At 33.6% G+C, this 20,462-nt stretch overlaps 1 protein-coding gene across 8 annotated transcripts in view; it reads right to left on the reverse strand.

The window, feature by feature from the left end:
- NFAT5 (nuclear factor of activated T cells 5) overlaps nucleotides 1-20,462 on the reverse strand; it is a 114,693-nt gene that overhangs the window by 43,026 nt on the left and 51,205 nt on the right. For 6 of the 8 annotated variants that reach the window (XM_081806413.1, XM_081806414.1, XM_006730063.3 and 3 more), the window contains 3 exons: nucleotides 9,672-10,230; nucleotides 3,521-3,713; nucleotides 1,103-1,293 (listed from right to left, as the gene is read on the reverse strand). In XM_081806413.1, coding sequence (XP_081662539.1) covers nucleotides 1,103-1,293; nucleotides 3,521-3,713; nucleotides 9,672-10,230 — 943 coding nt within the window. Of the gene's footprint in view, nucleotides 1-1,102; nucleotides 1,294-3,520; nucleotides 3,714-9,671; nucleotides 10,231-10,680; nucleotides 10,743-15,731; nucleotides 15,845-20,462 lie in introns of all 8 variants that reach the window. The other 2 variants (XM_081806417.1, XM_081806416.1) reach the window with 2 other exon arrangements.

Raw genomic sequence — 20,462 nt, forward strand, 5'->3', positions numbered from 1 at the left:
CTGCTCAGAGTGAAGCCTACTTCTCCTTCTCCCGCAGCCTCTCCTCCAGCTTGTGTGCTCTCTCTCTCACTCACTATTTTTCTCTCTCTCAAAAAAAAATAGCGGTTATTTCTGGGAAGTTGGCTTTTGAGAGGTATGTTTTTAGTTTTTTATTATTATTATTCATTTTTCTTTATTATTTTTCATTGTTCTGTATTTTCAACTTATAATGAATAAGCACTATTTTTATAATCAGTAACTCTTTTCTTTCTTCCACTATATACATTTATTTTTATAATTTTCAAAAGTTAAAAAACAAGTCTTTACTAAATATTTTTCAAAATTTCCCCTTCCAATTAACCTCCTACTAACCTATTCAAAACGGCTTTCAAAAGGAAACTCAAAACTAAATAGGGAAATGTCATTACCTATCCAATATAAATAATTACAACATAAGTCTATCCCTTTTCAATATGTTTGCTGCTGTTATGGTTTAACTTTAGGATTAAAGGACCTTAACAAAAGGCTTAAGGGAAAAAATTCTAAATTTAAATCATTAATACTTCTAATACATGTTAGGCATTGAAAATGCATAAGATGAAAAAAACATAGTCCCAGAACATACTTTTTTTTAATATAGGAAAATAGAAACAGAAGGTGAATTTAGAACAACAATATGCTTTTTCACATTAAAATGGGTCAAGGTACCATGAATGGTCTCCGTCAAAGAGTTTCTAATGCAAACACTAAGAAAGCAGAATTTAGAAAAAAAAAAAAAGAAAAGCAGAATTTAGGAGAGCAAATCAAATTGTTTGTAATTTTTATTTTTTAACATTACTTTTATTAATTCCAACAAGTAAATCCATATTATTTTCAAAAAAGCCAGCATTCCACTTGGCTTTTATTTCCTTGCCTTTCATCATGGGAATTCCATGGCAAAGGGCAAAAGAGTTCATTTTAACCCATTATACCATTCTGCTATAATCTATTTTTGTATTTGTAATGTTTAAAACATTTAAATAAAATACTCAAAATCTTTTTTTTACATTAGAAACCAAAATTTTTTTGAGCCCACTGCAAAAGTGCAATGTATACTGAAAAATTTTTTATACTAAGTACTTACGCCAGTGTCATGTTGTTGCTTGGATCAAGACCAACTTCTATAACGGTAGTGCCTTCAATGTCCACTTCTTTACAGGGAGTTGTATTTCGCCCAGTTACCCTGCAGGCCTGATAAAATCCATGTGGTTTCACTCGACCAGAGTCATTACCCACAAACACTTGCAGCACTACTGGCTCATTATGGCCTTCCAGCTGGAGTGAGATAACATGGAACATAAACACTAATTAGCCTTTCAAATAATCTGATTGTCAAATCAAACACTTAAGACCAAGTCCTATATTTATAACTGGATAACAATAATCATTTAAATCCTCAAGAAAAACAAAAGTACAATATTTTCATAAAAAGGAGAAATGGCTAAGTTTCTGTACGAAACGTTTTAATTCTGTAATAATCACACTTTGATTAAAATTTTATGTTTAATGATAAATTACCATTTATAATTAATTTGTACAACCAGATGCAAATGAATACACAGTCCTTTAGGTATTTATAAATTTATGGACTGCCAAAGCATGTGGGTTGTTCAAAATTTACCACCACCACTAATGGAAAATTCACTAAATGGTGTTAGTGGCATCATTATCATCATCATCAAATGAATACACATAGTGAATTTTTTACTCTTTTAAAGCTATTTAAATAGGAAAGTGAAGGGCACCTATATAAATAAAAGGGAAATGGAGCTCATTTGCATAGATTAGATACACACACACACACACAACATCATGAAACCCTGGGCCAAAACATGGTTTGAAAACTGGTATTTCAGACCAGGATCTGTGGGTCCTTACAGGTCTCTAACAAGCCTTCATAAGTTATAATTTGTATGCTGAAGAATAAATAAATATTTAAAACAGCATTTGGGAACAAATGTTTCCAATGCAGATTTTTGTTCAGGTTTACAGATAAACCCTGAAGCTGCTAATATAGAATGCATAAAATCACAAAATAACTTGTACAATGTATACCAAAGGGCTTTAAAAAATTCATACATCTTTTCTAACCCAGTATAGCTACATCTGTGAAAAAGTATCAAAATGAGGGAAATAAGCAGATAAATAAACAATCTACCGAAACCATTAGCAGTACTTAGAACAGTGTCTGGCACTTAAAGGGGTGCATATTTGTTGAATGAATGAATAAATAAACTTTTGAGGTCAGTCAATTCACTCCCTATCATAGTTAGACAATCTAATAATACTTCTGGCCAAAGAGTACTTAAACAAAGCATAACTTAAAGTTAGAGCAACTGGGTTAAAAATACTGACCAAACTATCAACATGTACGGTTAGACAAATATTTACAAAAAGCAAAACTGAAATTTCTTATTTACCTATTATTTGTCCTGAGTTTGAGGGATTGAGGATGGGTTGGTGTGATGAGTAGCAGAGGGATAAGGAATGATGTTGTTGACTATTAACCAACCTTATAAATAGCCACGGATAGGTTTCCTGATCCCAAGATTCTACCATTATTTCATTAAAATTTAAAATGAAAGGCAGTCCAATTGAATACTACTCAACTAACACATTTTCACAAACTGTATTTAACAAGAATTTACCATGTGACTAGCCAAAATTCCTCCCTGTTTGATGTTTTATAAGGGGCAGAAACACTTATTAAATATCCCCAACCCAACTCTTTTTTGGTTTGTCTTCAAAGAGAAATACTCTTTCTAACAAAGTTTCCCAGGTACTGAAATTTAAGCCCCCTTTTTTCATTTAGTCTAAATTATGAAAAGATGAAGATTCAGTTAATATCCTATTTCTTAAACTGAAGACTTAAATTATTTATCAATCCATTCTTTTCTGAGATGAACAGTCCTGATTTCTTTGGCCATCTCAAAAACCTTATTTTCCAAGTTCATAGTAATTTCTATAATATTTTTTTAATTCACTTTAAAATTTCTTCTTAAATATTAAGTTTGGGAAGAAATAAATACAGTTGCTACCTATATCAAATATAAGGAGAACATAATTCATGATTTCCAGATATTTATCAGAATACATTCTCACCTCCTCTTTCATCTAAGCTAAAATTCAAATGACATCAAAGTAACAATATCGGGCTTAGGATTCAGTTCTGCTTTAATTTCCATTATATACACCTAGCAATTCTACCATTCTATTGTAGGCAGCTTTTGCTGGTTAAAAACAAAACTGGAGGCACCTGGGTGGCTCAGCTGGTTGAGCGACTGCCTTAGGCTCGGGTCATGGTCCCGGAGTCCTGGGATCGAGTCCCGCATTGGGCTCCCGGGTCGGCGGGGAGCCTGCTTCTCCCTCTGACCCTCTCCCCTCTCATGCTGTTTCTCTCTCTCTCTTTCTCTCAAATAAATAAATAAATAAAATCTTTAAAAAAATAAAATAAAAACAAAACTGGACATATTCTTTGTATATTGCTAAATAAAATCAGTACCTTTACTGTAGGAAAGCCTTGCTGTGTTCTATCCTTTACTGAGCCACGGCTACCCTCAGTCAGGTACCGAGCTCTATGCTGGGTCTCAGGCTGTACAACTATCTTCAACTCCTTTCCCTCACTTTTAACAGGATACTGTCCACACAACATAGGGCTCTTCTTTACTCCACTTCCTTTTTGGTTTTCCAATGTTCTGAGAAGTCAAAGCACAACGTGGAAAAAGTATCAAAAAGAGTTTTTTTCTACAAAAGTCATCTAAGATAAAGGAAGAAACAGTATAGGCAGTACATTAAAAACAACTGATTATCTTACTGACAATATATAGCCTAAGGGACGATACATTCCATAAGCAAAGTATCTCAAAATTTTGTAGTAAAATTTAACTATACAGTGCAAAAACAAAAAATGCATATGTGTGGTAGGAGGAGGGGAGGAAGACTGAACGTAATAAGCCAGGAATAACAGGTAAGAGAATAGCTGATGTCATTATAACCTTTCATATTGTTCTTCAGTCAAAACAAATTTTAAAGCTACAAGATTAACTATCATTATCTTCTAATCAGACTTGCAAAGCAAAAGAAAAGTGGGAGTAGCAAAAAAAAATAAACAAAAGGCCTTAATAAAACAATTAAAAGTACATGTAGCATACATATTCTTTTGAATATCTTTCTCAGGATAATTTTTCTGAAAAAATTATAATAAAAAAATCAGTGATCCAATTTTTATTGGGAAATTAGATTTACTCTAAAAATCTTTCTTAGAAGTGTAATTTTTCAGAGTATTTTTATTTGTGATTAAATAAAGACCTTAGCATATAAAATCTTTATAAGCTGGGCTTTACAGATAGGAAATCAATTTTTTTTTTTTAAAGATTTTAGTCATTTATTTGACAGAGAAAGGCACAGCGAGAGAGGGAACACAAGCAGGGGGAGTGGGAGAGGGAGAAGCAGACTTTCCGCGGAGCAGAGAGCCTGACGCAGGGCTCGATCCCAGGACTCCGGGATCATGACCTGAGCTGAAGGCAGACGCTTAACGACTGAGCCACCCAGGCACCCAGGAAATCTATTTTTTAATTGTATTTCTTTTTAAATTTTTTTTATTTTTAAAATTTGTATTTCTGGGCGCCTGGGTGGCTCAGTTGGTTAAGCGACTGCTTTCGGCTCAGGTCATGATCCTGGAGTCCCTGGATCGAGTCCCGCATCGGGCTCCCTCTGACCCTCCCCCATCTCATGTGCTCTCTCTCTCTCATTCTCTCTGTCTCAAATAAATAAATAAAATCTTTAAAAAAAAAATTTGTATTTCTAATATTTGTTTATCATGCATTTGCTATGTGGAATGTATGTTCAAAGAAAAATACTTCAAATGGTGGTTAGAACTTTAGGTCAATACATTTAATCTGAAGCATTGCAAATGTGACAAATACAAAACAATACTATTAGTTTTAAAATAGATTTAAAATTATCCATGTATGGGGTGCCTGGGTGGCTCAGTTTTTAAGTGTCTGCCTTCAGCTCAGGTCATGATCCCAGGGTCCTGGGATCAAGCCCCACATCGGGCTCTCTGCTCAGTTGGAAGCCCGCTTCTCCCTCTCCCATTCCCCTTGCTTGTGTTCCCTCTCTATCTCTCTCTCTGTCAAATAATCTTTTTAAAAAATTAAAAAAAATAAAATTATCCACGTCCATTTTTTTTAAAGATGTTATTCATTTGAGAGAAAGTGAGTGAGACAGAGAGAGAGAGAGAGAGCATGAGCAGTGGGAGGGACAGAGGGAGAGAGAGAGAAGCAGACTCCTGGCTGAGAGGAGCAGGGAGCCCGAGACAGGTCTCGATCCCAGGACCTTGGAATGATGACCTGGGCCAAAAGCAGACGCTTAAGTGACTGAGCCACCCAGGCACCCCTACCCATGTACATTTTAAAATAGAGTCAGAGGGGATCCTGGGTAGCTCAGTCAATTAAGGTTGGACTCTTGGTTTCGGCTCAGGTCATAATCTCAGGTTCGTGAGATCAGCCCTGCATGGGGCTCTGTGCTCAGCGGGGAGTCTGCTTGAGATTCTAGCTCCCTCTGCCCCTCCCCCCTCAAATGAATAGATAAATCTTAAAAATAAAATAAAATGTCATGGCCTATATTGCTTTCTGTATGACTCACACTGAAAATACAGGAGCCAAGAGATGACTGTGGACAAAAATCTCCAAAAGCAAACAGGTCCCAAGAGGAACATTATGAATTCAAAGAAGAACAATGGTGGCTAAGAAGCCTTAAAAATGGCCCTAAGGTTTAACCCTCCATCTCTAACCAAGTTGTTGCCTCTATTACCAATAACAAAAAGAGGAAATATTGGGGCGCCTGGGTGACTCAGTCATTAAGCGTCTGCCTTCGGCTCAGGTCATGATCCCAGGGTCCTGGGATCGAGCCCCGCATCGGGCTCCCTCCTCCATGGGAAGCCTGCTTCTCCCTCTCCCACTCCCCCTGCTTGTGTTCCCTTTCTCGCTGTGTCTCTCTCTGTCAAAATAAATAAATAAAATCTTAAAAAAAAAAAAAAAGAGCAAATATTGTATTCTCAATGGAACCAGGGACTGGAGTGAACCTCATGGCTAGGAAAGGGACAGAAGAATGGAGAAAAGAAGGAATGCAAAGGAATGGGTAAAGACTGACAAGTTAAGTGGGAGAGTTCTGAGGGCTAGTACTGTGCTCCATCATCTTAATATTCCCTGAATCCTGCATAATTCCTGAACCCGAAGGTGCTGAGAAAATAGTCCTTGTTGAAGGCAAACAGGAAAAAGGAACAAAGAAGGAAAGAAGAAAAAAGAGCACCTACTTTAATAGTAAGATGAGAAAGACTGGATCCTAACTGGACAAGGAATACCATTCATGTAAGTTTGACATACGTAAGTCAAAGATTACCTGTGTAACTCATTTAAAAGGCCCTAGAAGAATAAATTCTACGAATCAAAGAGTTGAAACTGGAACAATGGGCAACAAATCCTATTTTCCTTTTCATCTTTCTGGGCAGAAATTCAAACATTTGCTTTCAATACAACGTGCTCTCAATACATTTGCTCTTATCTATGAAAACCGACAATGGTATCATTTTTTACTTATTTTAAAACCAAAGCAAAAATATTCGCTTACAGCAACTATGTAAAAACACCCCCCAAATATTCACTGAAAAGAAAATACAGCAAATTGCTAAAAGCAGTTGTACTGAGTGACTAGATTATGGGTTATTTGTTTTCTTCTATTTTTCCAAATGTTTGTAATTAATGTGTATTAATTTTATAATAAGACAAGGGAACACTTAGTTTGAAATATAAGGAAAATTTAGCATATGTCAATGAATTTGGCAAGATACAGTTTTTATATTCACTTATGCTAGCCAAGCTAATATTTATGAGGATAAACAGATGAATACGAGTTTTACTATTTCAGTAAAACAAAATATTTCATTTGGGATAAAGGCTGCTAATTGAGTTGACAAGTATACATAGTCTTAAAAAAGAATAGTCCATGTAACTAAACAACTTCTGAAATGATACTTTTAAAAGCCCTCAAAACTATCTTTATTCTCTAAAGCTTAAATGTAAAGATGGAATACATATATATACTTAGATCTTTAGACATGTAAAAAAATGAAAATGTCAACTCATCCTTGGAAAAGTAGTCAATTAAATTACTAATTTTTAAGGCATGATGGCTGAAGAACAAACAAGAAAGTAGCAGTTAATTGTATGGGATTTTACTTTTAAATGACATCTAAAAGGTAAATCCAGTTTTGGCATACTCTTCAGAAGTCTTAAGATGACATTCTAATTCCTTTGTGTTACACATCCTTTTGGTTGTCTATGTCACAAAAAAATAATTTCTACTACAAAATGCCTAAAAAGGGTTTCACATCCAGATGACATCATGTCTTAATTTCTATAAATATCTAGAAGAGACATAGGGCTACTGATTCTCAGGACATTTAGTTGAAGAATTTAAGAATGACATAGCTAGGAATATTTAAATACTAAGTAGTTCCTTTTCAAATGATTTTGTTTTCTTAATAAACTCTAACTTTTATATAATATTTTAATTATACAAAAATGCTATTGCCACCTGCTGCATACAACATATTTGAGAGTATATTTCCTATAATTTAGCATTATAGAAATTGTAAATATATGGCACATTAGATCTAAGGCTATATATACCTTATCCCTCAAAAGATTTCTAAATTTCTTTCATGTTTCTAGAACCTTTCTTGTTGAAGAATATAGGACATTAGTTTGAGATCCTCTTAATAACTGCTTTGAAAAGCCTATTTTTCTATATATTTACATAAACTTTTATCCTCTCCTTGATATAGTTCTTATAAATTCAAAATGAAAACTTCTTCCATCATTTCTATTTGCTAGTGCCAAATATTTTTCCATTACCTAAGAAGCTGGACATTTCTTCTGCTGCTTGATGAGTTTCTGTTCCATGAATTATTTCATGAGAGATTTTTGTCTTGACAAATGTTATTATACTTTCCCTGGGTAACCTCAAATCATTTCTAAGATATATCTATCATACAAAAGCAGAAGCAGAAAAGATGTAGGTCAAGATATCTCTTTAATAGGAACTGCAAATCATATGTGTTGACTAACCCTATGTCAAAATTTTATTTGTTCATTTGGATCTTTAACATTTATTTCAATATAAAAATGAAAATCTCTCTTCTGGAACTTAAAAAAAATTTTTTTTTTTTTTTTGCCTTGAAGCCCAAATAAACACCCGTATTTAATGACAGATACACATGAGCCTTTTAAATCTGTGCAACTATGTTTTGGAGCATTATTCTACAGGTACTAGTTGTACAAATATGTTCTAGAATTGACTCTGCTAAGGGCAACATTTTAGGAAAGGGTGTATCTTTTTTTTTTTTTTAAGATAATTTCCTAATCTGGACTTTCTAAAAAGAAAAAACATTTAAATGTTTACTTTTATTTAACTACATCACCCCAAAGAAGTTCTAAGTGAGAGGAGAAAAGAAAACAGTATAGAATAATTACACTTAAATGGTAGATAAATGGTAGCTATTACTTTAAAAATGTACTGACAGAATATTTAAGAACAAGTTTAATGTACATTAAAAAATATTCTCTACAATACTCAACCAGATTTCTGACTTAAAAGATATAAATGATGTCATCAAGTAGTAAACCAACCTATCGCTTCTCCATCACCCTCTGTAACAACCTGAAATTGTAGGAGGTTCTGGATCAACTAAAGACCGTATGCTGCCTCCCGAAGAGTAATCTCTCAAAATCCACTGAGTTAAATTTTATCAAATTATGTTGAATGTACTATAGGAAAATCTAATTTAAAAAGTCTAGCAATTAAATATAATAAAAGTACTAAAGGAATTAGGAAGTTAAAAATAAGTCATAGTATTCTATACTATAGCAATAAATATTGTGTACTATGGCCACTAAAATATATTTATATGCAGATATATTTATAGTGAGTGCTGTGAACTGGCAGAGATGAATGAAAACTCAAACATGTACCATGACCTGTCCTATCACCCTTCCAGTACATAAACCCAGATTCACAGGAAAAAAAATTAGTGATGTATTTTTTAAAAAATATCAGCACAATGTATCAAAGAAAAAGCTTAAAATAAATACATGAATCTAAATGATGAGAATCAAACCATCAATTTAGTTTTGTCTTGTTTTCATCAAAAGAAAAAAGTCTAAAATCCTCATAGAAATGGAAATGGGTTGAACCATATGGGGAGACAACATGAAAGAACACAAACTAGCCCTTTTCAAATGTTTTGAGTTAACTACGGCCATTACACTCTAGTTATTTCTCTGAGTAAAAATATTTTTAAATCCTTTTAAAATACAAATCCATTTGTGAAATTTAAGTTATTTCAAAACAGATTATTTTCTACTAATCATACCCATAATAAGATACCTATTGCTAAAATCTATTAATGTTTTTCTCTAGTGAAACTTGGTAATTTTAAATTCGAATTTTCATCTCAATGATAAAATCAGTATCTTTGCTTTATATGCACACTTGAATTGAGCAATTACAAAAACTGGGGAATGATTTATTTATTTATTTTTTGTTTTGTTTTGCACAATGGTGATAGAACTTTAAAAAATGTGAATACCAACCCATTTCCTGCTTTTGAGTTGCCTTTGTTGTCCGTGGTAAGCTGAGAAAGCACATAGTGAGGTGCTTTGGCACTGTCGGCATCAAATATATCCATATTAGATTCTTCACAATCTCGTCGTTTGACCCCCGGCCTCTGCTTTGGATTTCGTTTTCGTGATTTACGAGGTACCTCAGTGTTATCATTGTAGGAACTGGTGCTCATGTTACTGAAGTTGGAGGGGGAATCCTCCATCCACATACTGCAGCTCTGCTCTGATTCCAATCCACACCCCTCATCCTGGCAGGACATCCGACTGTTATCCAGCAAGTCCTCAGGTGGTGGTGAGATGTACAAGACTGTGTGCCTCTTCGGTGTTGATGGATGCTGCTGAACTGTGTTACTGGTTAACTGCTTTTCACTTACCCCTCTGTTACTTACCCCCAAGGCTGAGGAGCAGCTCTCCACTTGCATAGCCTTGCTGTCGGTGACTGAGGTAGAATAAATGGTAGGGCTGGAAGAGGTGGTAAAGGAGCTGCAAGCACCGCCCATGGAGGAAGAGGAGGGAGCTGAAGAAGCATCTGCGGTGTACAATTTAAGAGTAAATACACTATACATATTTTCACCTATGCTGGCTAGCAGTCCCATTGAAAATGTGATTCGTGAACTGATTGTTTTTCCCCAAAATGAATAGTTGGAATTTGGTTAAGTTTTAGAATATAAATGCTTCAAGCAATACAAGGCCTAAAAAATGCAATTTTAAAAAATGCCCAAATAGCGATATTTTACTTGTGCTATAATTGATAGATTTTTAAAAATCTAATTTAATGTTTTAAGCTGTAAAGCAAGAATAAAGCTTTTATTGCCTCAGCTGGATGTTCTGTTGAATTTTAATCATTTAAAATAATAAAGAAAACCCCAATATGAAATATATGCTTGTGGTCCACATTCAATGCCAATTAAATAATCCATTATAGAATTTGAAAAGTGGGACTGTGCTTAGCCACAAAATATTAAAATAAGTTTCTAACCTATGAAGCAGAGAACTACAGGTCATTTTTAATGCAGACACTCCCTGCTTCAGAGGCAAATCCTGGAATAAAAATATGAGAAAATAAATGAGAAAAGAGCTGCTGATTATTCCAGATATCAATTATAAAATGAGAAATAAATAGAAAAATATATAATCAACTGAATTGGAGGCAAAATGGAACTGGTACCGTCACTATGATTGTTGTAAAATCTAGAATAAAAGTGAAAAAAGTTTGATTTGGAATATGCTGGGCTGTGGAAGATAAGGAAGTTAACCACTAAGGGTAACCAGAAGTTGGAAATGGCAGTTCAAAACCATAATCTCTAAAATAAATAAATCCATCCTTTATGGGAGAATTAATAAGTAGAGTAAGGACTGATTATTGGATGGATTTCTCTTACAAAGTACTTGATTACACACTCAGCAATTGTTTACCACTATTGATTTCCTCTCTTTAAAGGGCCTGCTTGATTTTAACCATTAAGGGAATTTCTTAATATAAGTAACAGTAACTTTTATTGACTGAAGCCTAACAGAAAAGAGTTAAACAAGAAATTCTAGTGCTGGGGAAGCACTAAAATTAGTTTCTATAAAAAGGTCTTTTACAAAGCCATTTATTTATTATGCCTAGCAAGAAAGATTTAAGTAGATCTTTTCAAAACATGTGGCAACTGGCAGAAGAGCTTGGTGAAAAATACTACTACTTTAAGCCTTTACAGCACAACCTCAAAGGCACACTAATAATGTTAAGGTTGGAAGTTGTCAGTTCTTAAAATTTTAGAAATACCATTTGATCTTGTGTAAGACATGGGAAGGTTCATAGTCATACACACATAAAACTAAGAATAGGTAACATGGGATAGAGAGCTAAAAGATATGTTTAAATCTAAAATCAGTTTTTATCTATAGCCAAGTGTGCCACTGTGTTACAGTGGTAGGATAAAATTTAAAACTGATGTGCAGTCATTGGAATTGCAATATTTTTATCAATTATAATCTAAACAGTGAGTGTAAGAACGCCAGTGTTCAGATAATCAAAAGCCAAGTGCCAAAGATCTATTTTTAAATTAAAAACATGTACCAGAACACTTAAGTCATTTGAAAGAGCTAAATTCATCTGTAATTTCTCACTGCTGTCAAGGCTGAAGAGCATAATAATTAATATTAGCCATTAATGATGTGATCTACATAATGTCACATGGAAATACTTTTCCCAACTACCACGAGTCAAAGAACCTAGGGCAATTAGATGATACCAGTTCCATTTTCCAGTTTGTATCTTTGTCAAATGCAGTAGCTGAAATTGGAAAATTCAGTCACTTTAAACTGCATTCCAATTTAAAGAAAAATTTATCAATTTCGTATCATGCATTAATGCAATGTTTTCTTAGTAAATAAATATTTTAAAAAGATTTGTAAAAACTACAAAATCTAGATGCTAATGTCAGTGACAGTTTAGGAGCTGATTTGTAGCCACTTTGGGTTTAAACAACAAGTTTTTTCCTTGTTTTTTTGAAAAATACTATAAAAATCATTTTTAAAATAGAGAAGGTATTATGTATAACATTCCTCCATCTGTTCCAACTATTGGCAAAAATGAAACTGAGGGGCGCCTGGGTGGCTCAGTTGGTTAAGCGACTGCCTTCGGCTCAGGTCATGATCCTGGAGTCCCGGGATCGAGTCCCGCATCAGGCTCCCTGCTCAGCAGGGGGTCTGCTTCTCTCTCTGACCCTCCTCTCTCTCATGCTCTCTCTCTGTCTCTCTCAATAAAAAAAAAATAAAAAAAAAAAAATGAAACTGAATTTGTGTGTGTGTATAAGCCTATGTTCTTCATCTTCAGAGAAATAAAAGTACGCAGCATGCAGGATTTGCAGTGGAACACACAAAACATGCAGCATGAATGCTGTGAACGTGTATTTCTGTGAAGCGGCTTTCCCCCACCCACCTTTTTTTAATCTAAGTATCATGCACATGAGAATGCAGAATATGAACATCTCAGGGATCCCTGTCCATGACAGATGGAAAGTACTGGTGAAAAGTAATCATGAACTCAAAAAAGCAAGTTATGTGATATTCATGAATTTAATATGCAAGACATAGCCTAGCATTGCTCTTAAAGGTATATATGATTTTATCTTGCAAATCTTATCAAAGCAATCATGGTTATAAAACCCAATTGATATAATCATACATAAATGTCTGTTCTGGGACAGGTATGCCAAGCTGTGATCTCATACCCTACATAAATTAAAATATTCTATACATTTTCCCTGGACACCTAACATATAATTTTTATATTTTACCTGCAGTTTCCTGGATATACTTATTAAATAAAAAAGTTCATTAGCACAAAACTATGAAACTGAAAACATAAACTCTGTCAGAAGACAGCAGTAAGCATCCTTTAATTAAAAAATATTATTACTTTTTAAAGCCTATCTCAGTTTGAGCCTAAATTACAAAAGATTCTATTCATTTTAAGACTATAACAAGTAAGACAAATTTTTAAAACTATAAAACTCTTTACAACAATATCACCGTTACGTTGATAATGACAATAATGGTGTATAAAATCCTTCACATAAAGATGTTTTACATTTTGGTTAGCAAGACATCACCTAAGTGTAATAATAATGCCAAATGAGGTGGTGAAGTGTAGAATAAAAACTATGGGCCCTTTCTAAGATCTTTCTTAGACCCTCCCAAAACCTAACAAAACCTAACTTGCATGTAGTAAAAATTTAAGTTTTTTATTAAATTGATTAATTGGAAGCCAATATTTGAGAACTATGTTGAATTATATTAAAGTTATATTGGCCAATATATTGGCCCAAAAACATATCTTACTATAATAGCATTATCTGATACAGGGAAGGGTTTAGAAGTAACTTAAGAGTTTAGAGGTAACTATTTGCTATTTCTACAAAGAGTGTGCTAAAAACTTTCTTTCTTGAAACTATATATAAACCAAATTATCTACTTGCGTATTAATCCATAAATTTATAAGAATAAAAAATCCTTAATATTATCTATTAAAACTACATTAAATTATATCAAAAACATTTTAGATTTCTAAACACAAATTTCTCATTCCCAAGCAGTCCCAGAAAAGCACTCAAGAACATTACTGGGAATACTGTAAATGTACTTAAAATATCTACAAAGACCTTTCAGTCACTATATAATTAAATATCAAGAAACAGCTTAATTGACTTTCTACAGAACTAAAATTCTAATGTAATCCTGCCTCATCTATATATTCTTTTTTATTTTTAAATTGTTATAAACAAAATATGCTAACTACCCTTCCCCCCTTTTTTGGTTTTGAGTCTCTTTCTGTTAGGAATGTATAGACTATGTTTCACTGCTGCATATTAAAAGTACAAAAACTCCAAAAAAATTTTTTTAATAATTGCTTTTATTTTCTAAGCAGAATAGTTGTAATGTATTTCTATTTTATACCTTTATAATTTTATTTGTTCTTTTATTTTTTATTCAAATTCATTTACTTAACATATAATGTATTATTTATTTCAGGGGTATAGGTCTGTGATTCATCAGTTTATTTGTTCTTTTAAATCCCTTACCAATCCTTTGCAAAGTTGTCAGTTTTTCTTAAAATTTTTTCTTAAAATTATTCTTTTACCTAAGTAACACATGAATAAATTTTTCATTTTTTTCTTTTATGAAAAAATTATCTTTGAACCTAGAGGAATTTTATTTTTCCATAAACTTTTTTGTGACTAGAGAGCATGGTGAACCAAAGGGAAAACTGTTTCTACATTTACTAATGAAAATTTACAATTTTAAAAGAATACATTAATTCTAAAATGTGTAAGTGAAAGGAAGAATCACATCTATAGTGTTCTATGTCTAAGTCTAATAATTCTATTATTAGCAGTAGCCAATTACTAGACCAAATGCCAGTAATGATGGTGAATATAAGTTGTATATTATATGCTTTTAAGAACTGATGGAATCATTAAGGTTCACTATGAATATTCAAAGTAGTTGGGATAAGGAGAATAGCAGATAATGCCTACATAGATATCCCAGAATTTCTAAGTATTATTAATTTGATGAGAAAGATGAAAATGGACTTTTAAATGCTACCACATACAGACACTTGTGTAGATTTTATATACTCCTTGCTTAAACTATATTTTAAAATTAAGAACTATTATAGTTCTAGTTTTGTGAACCAGAAATTAATTACCATATCATTTTAGTGCTTAAAATACCATAAAAAAAAAAGGATAACACTTTATATGGAACTAACTAAACTTTTTATGGAAAGCTTTGAAATTGGAAATATTCTTTAAAGTCCTCAAAAGAAACAAATACCTTTCACTAATTTAAAATATGTGACAGTAATGGCATTTAACTGAGCTTCCAAGATAAAAATGTGATCCCTAGTATTTAAATATGCACATATATTTTATAACTTTTCAACATCAGGGCAAAATCAGTTGAGCTTCCTAACAAAGTCATTAAAAGCCATAAAATTTTGCAAGTGTGCTTAAGTGAACCAATAGTGGAACGGAGAAGGAGTAAACCATTGACTGTTCAGAAAATAATCTTAAAAAACAATCCAGATATTTGGAAACATTTCTGGTCTAAAATACTTATTGTTCAAACTTAGTTATCCTTTTTAAGTATTTCATTTTCTTTCTGGTAACAATGACTTCAAATCTAAACATCTTGCCTGATAAAAGTCACCAGATACAAGGACATAATTTTAGATCAAAGAAGAAAGATATTGAGAGAAAAAAATTGTAAGGCCAACATTCATGGTGCTAAGGGACTGAAAAATCTAGAACACACAAAGTGGCTGCAAACCTGCTTTGTCAACACCTTACATGCCAACCTTCGTTTTCTACTTTTCTTCTTCTTCTTCTTATAGTATTAATGTAAAGTTTAAAACTTTACAAAAAGTTTTTAGTTTCAATCAGTATCAATCCACTATTTAGAAACAAAAAAAGAAAGGAAGGAAGGAAGAAAGAAAGAAAGAAAAAAAGACTTATGAAGAAGTCTGAAAACGAGACCGACCTATACCCTGGGTGAGATTGGATGGGTTAAGTGTCTCTGGCACTATTTGTCTTCACTATTGACAGACACTGTCACACAACCCACCACACGATGCCTGTCTCTGAATGGCGAAGCTAGAATGCAAGTTAAGTGTATTAATAGAAAAAACAACTAGCATCCCAGCATATAAAATAAGCAATCCAGATTACTTTACCAAAAACAAAAACAAAAAACAAAATTGTAGGGTTGATCATTTAATTTACATGTTTAACAATTTCAATTTCCATTTGTACTTTTCCCACCCAACATAAGCTTACATGCCACAATAAGCAATGTTTTAAAACAAACTTTAAAAAAATTAAATTATCAACATCCAAATAAATGCATGTGGAAAAATTTCGTATCCAAAATTTTTGTTAACTCATATTCACCAATGTGTTCTGTATACTAATGCAATCTAATCCATAAGCCAGAATGCCCTCTCTCAGGTGTTTTTAGATTGTGCCTTTACCCAAATTCCTTTAAAGAGTAGAAGAGAATACGCTCTGATCAAAACACTCAAGTAGAAAGAAATATCTGTATTTTATTTTATTTTTTTCAAGATTTTATTTATTGGAGAGAGAAAGGGAGAGAGAGTGATCAATGTGCAAGGAGCATGAGCAGGGTGGAGGGGCAGAGGAAGAAGCTGACTCTGCTGAGCAGGGAGGCCTACTCAGGGCTCAATCCCAGGACCCTGGGATCATGACCTGAGCCCAGGGGAGCTGCTTAACTGACTGAGCCACCCAGGCGCCCCAGAAATTTCTGTATTTTAGCAGCAAAAGAATCTTTTCATTTCTCAGGCCAACTTCCACATACGTCCTCATACCCCTCAAAAAAAGTTAACAATATTCACTTTTAGATATACTATTGTACATAAAACGGTTGATCCTAGAGGCTCTATTTTAAAAAATAATTATTAGCACTATTGCTGAAGCTGAAAGACTTGTCACTGATTTATTGGAAACCATCTTTTTCTTCCCCAGTCCATCAAATTGCCAATCAGGGTTCTAATACTACACAATAATTATTCTCCCATTTTTAATCTAAATTCTCCTAAAATAATTATTTTTACCTTGTCAGAGTACAGGGAGGGGAAGAGGGAAAGGGAGAGAGATAATCTTAAGCAGGCTCCATGCCCAGCACAGAGCCTGATGCAGGGCTCAATCTCACTACCCTGAGATCATGACCTGAGCCGAAATCAAGAATCAGATGCTTAACCGAAGGAGCCACCCAGGTGCCCCACTCACAGGATGTTTATTAAAGAATGTTAACCGAAAAACCGAAAAATAAAATGCTCACAAAATTTGTAAGTGTCCTGACATTTATAGCAATGCTTTAAACATATCTTTTGTCTTATTCAATCCTAAGTATCTAAGCACAGTGTAAAATATGTACTAGGTATATATTATGCAATTTGGTTTTTAAATCCTTTCCTGTTGGAAAAGAAAGATGCTTTCTAACATCCAGTGATTTAAGTACTACTGGATAGCATCACTGGTCAATACTGGGTGAAGGGACTAAAGCCCAGAAAGAATCCTTTACCTCAAAGCAATTAAAAATAAAAGGGGATAATTACACTAGCCAATAACTATATTTATTACATTGTCAAAGACCCCAAGAAGTACAGGCTGAAGAAAAAAAAAAAGACAACTATTCAACTATTTTACTACTTGAAAGAGAACATTACATTAATACAAAAACAGAGATTATCACTGTATTAACTTAGATAAGATTTAGAGAAAAACAGTTCTGAACAATGCTATATGAAGGTCACCTCAATGCTTTATCATGCAATACATTTTAATATATTTAGATTAAATAATAAAGGTACTCCTGTCAACTCTAGTCCAATGTCTTCACATTTTTTTAGAGGAGACCAAAAAGGGGAAAGAAAATAGTATTTGTATCATTAAAATCTTGTAATTTAATTACTTGGGTTTTACACCTGGGTCTGGATTAGAGTGGATATTAGATCCAACTGCAGACAAAACAAAGTGTCTAAGCAAAAAACAGAAGGTAGGTCATATATTGCTCTACGAGGAGTTTTGATACCTGATCGTGCAAATGTATCACTTCATTAAAAAAAAAAAAAGTGGGAAGAGAATTCTAGGAACTAGAACTCTTTAATAGTCACCTTTTAGAATCATCCCTTTGGGAAATGTCTATTCTCCCCATGACTCATCATCTTCTATCAATGTCTCTTTTATATACAAGGGCTCCTATTAAGAGAGTGTCAACATGAAAGAGTAAGTCAGAATGTAAATACAATGGCCCATGTGCAGCTCTATCTTGGGTGACAGGCAAAATTTCAAAGGTAAAAAACACACTGGGTGGGAATGGAAAGAAAGAAGCAAAATAAGGTTAAAAAGTTTATTTTTATAAAAATAAGACCGACTTTTTAAAACCTTACATATGAAAGGAGAAACTCATGTGGGAGGAAAGTGAATGTTTCCTGAATGATCACTAACTGTCAGGTAATGTTAGGTATTTTACATATCTATCTTTAGAATAACCTTAAGAAAAAGTTGGTGTTAGTGTCTAGTTACAGGGGTAATATTATACATTTATTTAACCTCCATAAAATTCTGTCTATATGATAGAAATGATAGGACAGCAATAAGATTCAAGTTAGATCCTTATGATACCAAAACCCATACTAATTTTATTATATTTCATATGTGGGAAAAATAAATAAATACAAATAAAATTATAATACGTGTGTGTGTGTGTGTGTGTGTGTGTGTGTATTATATCTAGATTATGCCCGTACAGGCCTGGCACTTTGAGGTGCTTTCTCAGTTATTTTCTATTTAATTTCATTGACAATAACACCTTTTCATGAAGAAAGGACACACGGGAAATGATTTTTCCTCAGTGGGCTAAATAAATGTTACTGATGGACATCTACTTGCATTTATTGATGAAAAGGTAATGTACCCTCACTTATGCCAAAAATAAATTCATCATGTATCTAATATATCTCAGGCCTTTATTACTTTTTAAGAGCACAGTTCATTGAACATTTTGACTTATTTTAATCATCTGCCACATGGTATTTTTAAAATTATGAAATATTAAAACAAATACCCATGTTTCCTCTGCTCATACTTTAACAAATGCTAACATTTTACTACATATGATTTTAATTTTTTATGAGATTTTATTTATTTGACAGAGTAAGAAAGCACAAGTAGGGGGGAGCAGCAGAGGGAGAGGGAGAAGCAGGCTCCCTGCTGAGCAGGGGTTCAATCCCAGGACTCTGGGATCAGGACCTGAGTTGAGGACAGAAGCTTAACCTTAACCAACTGAGCCACCCAGGCACCCCTATACAACTAATCATTATAAAACAATTACTTATGGCAATTGGTATGGCAACACCTTTTACTGACAATATTATCAATCTTATTGGTGATATAAGAAAGTAAGCCCACTTCTGTCCATTAATTAATTAATTATTTTTTTAAAGATTTTATTTATTTATTTGACAGAGAGAGACACAGCGAGAGAGGGAACACAAGCAGGGGGAGTGGGAGAGGGAGAAGCAGGCTCCCCACTGAGCAGGGAGCCCGATGCAGGGCTCGATCCCGAGACCCTGAGATCATGACCCGAGCCGAAGGCAGACGCTTAACGACTGAGCCACCCAGGTGCCCCTGTCCATTAATTTATTAATGTGAAATTGTACAAAATATATAAAAATAGAAACTATTTTATGCATGTATTTTGGCTATTGAAGGTTGAGAATCAGTGAGCAGTTTTAAAATGCTAATTTACAGACTCAGCTAATATAAAAATGTGCTTTTTCTATCAGAAACAGAATAAATCACAGTATTTATGAAGTTGTTGCTAAAAATTATCAAGAGGACAATAGAAAGGTAAATATTTAAGGAATAAATCAACAACAGGCATGTGTACTTTTTGTCAATGATAATTTATAATACAGGTACTGAATTCTTACTTGTTTGTTTTTAAGATTTTATTTATTTATTTCACAGAGAGAGACACAGAGGGAGAGGGAACACAAGCGGGGGGGTGGGGGCGGAGCGGAAGCAGGAGAGAGAGAAGCAGGCTTCCCGCTGAGCAGGGAGCCTGATGCGGGGCTCGATCCTAGGACCCTGGAATCATGACCTGAGCCGAAGGCAGACGCTTAACAACTGAGCCACCTAGGCTTCCTAAGCTCTTACTTATTTCTGAATTAATCATTATGTCCCAAATTTGCTTATGCTTTTCATTTTAATAATGCAGATGTTAACATAAATCTATATATACATACATACATATTTCTATATGTATAAATGTATACACATTTAGATTTACAATATAATTTCAGTAAAAAGACAGAATGAGGAGTAGAGTTTTTAAACCTATTTGCAACATTTTTGTAACTAGAATCTGACTTCCTTCTGCAAGTGGTCCAGTTTTCTAGAAAATGTAGAAATGGCCATATGGAATAAACATGGTCAACTCACATTGTAGCTCACAACATCAACACATAGATTACAGAGGTGAATCACCTTTCCTGCTAATGAGCTTTGGGTTTAATTTTAGGAATACTATACTACATAAATGGCCAAAATTCTGAAATATGTTTCCTCATTAACTTAGGACAGCAATCAAAGGCAAATGTGCTCCTCAAAATTTATTCAACTCAAAAAAATACAAATTACATATCTGTAAATACTTTCTAACACTAGTAAATAAATTATAATAAATTCA

The sequence above is a fragment of the Leptonychotes weddellii genome, chromosome 16 (assembly GCF_054177405.1).
Source record: "Leptonychotes weddellii isolate Sample4059 chromosome 16, ASM5417740v2, whole genome shotgun sequence".
Taxonomy (NCBI): Eukaryota; Metazoa; Chordata; class Mammalia; order Carnivora; family Phocidae; genus Leptonychotes; species Leptonychotes weddellii.